We start from the raw sequence: 3,215 nt of genomic DNA on the forward strand, positions 1-3,215 counted from the left end.
GGGCGGGTCGGGGCGAGGATAACCCACTCCCTGCCCCGAACCGGATAAAAAACTCAATAATGACCCGTTACCTGACCCGAAATGATCGGGTTTCGGGTTTCCCCGTCGGGTTCGGGTTTTTTTGCCATCCCTAACTCATATAGACAACAGCAAACTTCAAATAGAATTTAAACAAAAATTAGAAAAAAAAAAAGATATGGGAAGAAGAAAACAAATAAATTAATTAATTTGAATGACCTTATAAAAAGACATAGATAGATTAATTTATTTATTCAAATAAATAAAGAAATCTTATTTTTGTTCGTTCTTTGATACATAAACGGCACCCGCTACCACCCCTATCTAATCTTGGTGGTGTTAAAATTACACACGATTTAATTACACGTATCAATTCAGAAACGAACAAACACAAAGATCTACAATTTGTTTGGCTATTATCATCTCCCCACCCCCACTTCAAAGCCACGTTCCATTTTCAGTTAATTTCTTTGTCTTTTTTCGTCGTCGACTACCCTCCCTATCCTATCAAATAGAAATCAAACATTCACACCAGTGGCGTAAGCGCTGCCATCATCCTCTCGTTTCTTATAAACCCGACAGTTACGAGCCACTCCTTCGTCTCTGTAATCTCCAGAAGGTTGTCGTCAGGTCGTAAAGTTTAGAGGCTTTCATTGACTACTATTCTGGGTACGAATTTCTTTTCTTTCTTTCTTCACAATTTTCTGCACAATTCTGTTAGTTTTAAGGATTCTTTAATCCAAAATATTTGTGGGTATTCAGTATTCTTGCTTAATCTTTTGATCATGTGAACTTTACCAAATCGAGTCCACCGCTGACTATTACTTTGTAGAATCCGCACCACTACTGCTTATCAAAATGATTCTTGGATGTTTATATATATTATAGAACCAAATCAATCTTCGTAGCAAACATATGAAATCTAAAATGATGTTATTTGAATTCATTATCTAAAATTTCCCAATTTCTTTTTCAGAACGATGTTATCTGGTACTCAAGGTCTTCTATTCGTGTTAGCTCTATCTTTATTATCAATATGCGCTCAACAATCAGTAGGTCGCGTAACACTTGAAAACGGGGTTAAATCAAAGGTGTATTTATCACCTAAAATAACTCAACATCCGGGATCCGTTTCAAACAAATTCTACTACGATATCGAGTTCCCAAAAGGTCATATTGCTATAAAGAGCTTCAATGCCGAAGTTGTTGATGAAGAAGGGAATCCTGTTTCCCTTCAAGAAACTTATCTCCACCATTGGGTTGCAGTAAGATACTACCAACGTAAGGGTATAAAAGAACCAAAATATAATGGTAATCTAGGATTCCACCAATCAGATTTCGTTATTGCTAGGAATGCTGGAGTATGCAGTAAAGGTCTTACCCAATTTTTTGGTTTGGGATCTGAAACACGAAAGACAGATACACATGTCCCTGATCCTTATGGAATCGAAGTGGGTAATCCACTTCAAGTTCCTAATGGATACGAAGAGAAATGGTTGTTCAATGTCCATGCAATTGACACTCGAGGTGCAGTAGATGCAATGGGATGTACTGAATGCAGGTATATATATATATCTATATCATGTATTTCAAAAGAAACAACCCTTTAGTTATCTTTAAAAGATTTTGATGAGTTTTTTGTTATGGATTTGGTGATGCAGATGTAACTTGTATAATGTGACAGAAGATGAATATGGTCGACCTTTGAAACCAGATTATGTGGGAGGTTTATTCTGTTGCTATGATGGAACACAATGCAAAGTGAAAAACGGGGTTCAAAGTGTGAAAAGAAACCTTTACTTAAAGTACACTGTTGAGTGGGTTGATTGGAGTGACTCCATAATACCTGTTAATATCTATATCTTTGATGTCACTGATACTTGGGAGAACACTGGAATCCATGATTGCTTGGTAAGTCGTAACTCAAATCAACCCTTCATCTTTATACATAAAAGTTCTCCAAATTTTACTAAAAAACTTTGAATCTTACAGATTGAGTTTAATGTTGAAAAAAATGAAAATGCTAATGACTTCACCAGCATAAGAAGATCAAAAGCAAGTTTCCCAATTTCTGGTGATGTTGTCTATGGTGCTGCACATTTACATAGTGGTGGAATAGGTTCTGCTTTATATGGAGAGGTGAATATTTCAACTTTTTTGTAGTTGGGTTGTATTTCTTTTAACCTAGATTTATCTAAAAAGGTTAAAATTTATCAACTTTATTCAGGATGGACATGTAATTTGCTCATCTAAAGCTATATATGGGGAAGGAAATGAAGCAGGAAATGAAGCTGGATATATTGTAGGAATGACCACATGTTACCCTAAACCAGGGTCTATAAAGATAACCAAAGATGAAGTTTTAACTTTGGAGTCTAATTACAGCAGTGAAAAGAGCCATACAGGAGTTATGGGGCTCTTCTATATTCTTGTTGCTGAGTCTTCTTCTACTTTGGATGCTTCAGTTCAAGTAAGATTTTTCTAAATCCCAAAAGAGCCCTTTAAGTATGTTGCTATACATTGTAAAGAATATAATAATTATGATTCTATCTTTCAGATTCATCAAGATTCAGTGGTGCCAATCTTCTTTTGGGGTGTATCTGTGTTTGGATTAGCAATTTTTGCAGCTGTTGTTGTTTCTTATAGGAGACAAAGGCAAAGTGAAGATGGCTACCATTCTATTTCAACTTCAACATAAGTTGGTGAACTATATGTTTTACTTAAATATGTGGAAAAAAAAAATATAGGATATGTTGCATACGAAATAAAGTTGAGTTTTTAACTTTTGTCACTGTAATCATGTGTGATAGGAGAAAGAATGCTTTTGTAATATATATGGGTGGCATGACAAGTATCATATAGAAAAAGTGGCAAGCTATTGATTTAATAAAATATTAAAATATAGTTTAGTATATCGTTTGTGGAATATTATAGTTCACTAATCACCACATGTTTGTTTGGTGGACCAATTGTGTACTTTAAAACCATGTTCATTGAATAGAACTTAAGAAAAGTAAATTAATTTAGCTTACGCTGAAATGGAATGAAATTATTCGTTATGCCTCGTCAAAACAGCTTTGAAACAACCAAAGAAAATGGATGATATTATGCTAATAATTAAAACATAGAAAGCAATCATGTGAAATCGAGTGAATAAGAAAATGATAAACGAAAAGTAAGATGAGGTTATTCGTTTA

General features: G+C 34.5%; 1 protein-coding gene across 1 annotated transcript; it reads left to right on the top strand.

The window, feature by feature from the left end:
• Positions 1 to 454: 454 nt before the first annotated feature.
• LOC111892233 (uncharacterized) lies at positions 455 to 2,930 on the top strand. Its single transcript, XM_023888305.3, has 6 exons — positions 455 to 687; positions 995 to 1,579; positions 1,680 to 1,929; positions 2,011 to 2,157; positions 2,246 to 2,488; positions 2,576 to 2,930. Exons 2-6 carry the CDS (start codon positions 999 to 1,001, stop codon positions 2,714 to 2,716), a joined length of 1,362 nt encoding a protein of 453 aa, XP_023744073.1. The 5' UTR covers positions 455 to 687; positions 995 to 998; the 3' UTR covers positions 2,717 to 2,930.
• The last annotated feature ends 285 nt before the right edge of the window (positions 2,931 to 3,215 follow it).

Source organism: Lactuca sativa, chromosome 4, assembly GCF_002870075.4.
Source record: "Lactuca sativa cultivar Salinas chromosome 4, Lsat_Salinas_v11, whole genome shotgun sequence".
Taxonomy (NCBI): domain Eukaryota; kingdom Viridiplantae; phylum Streptophyta; class Magnoliopsida; order Asterales; family Asteraceae; genus Lactuca; species Lactuca sativa.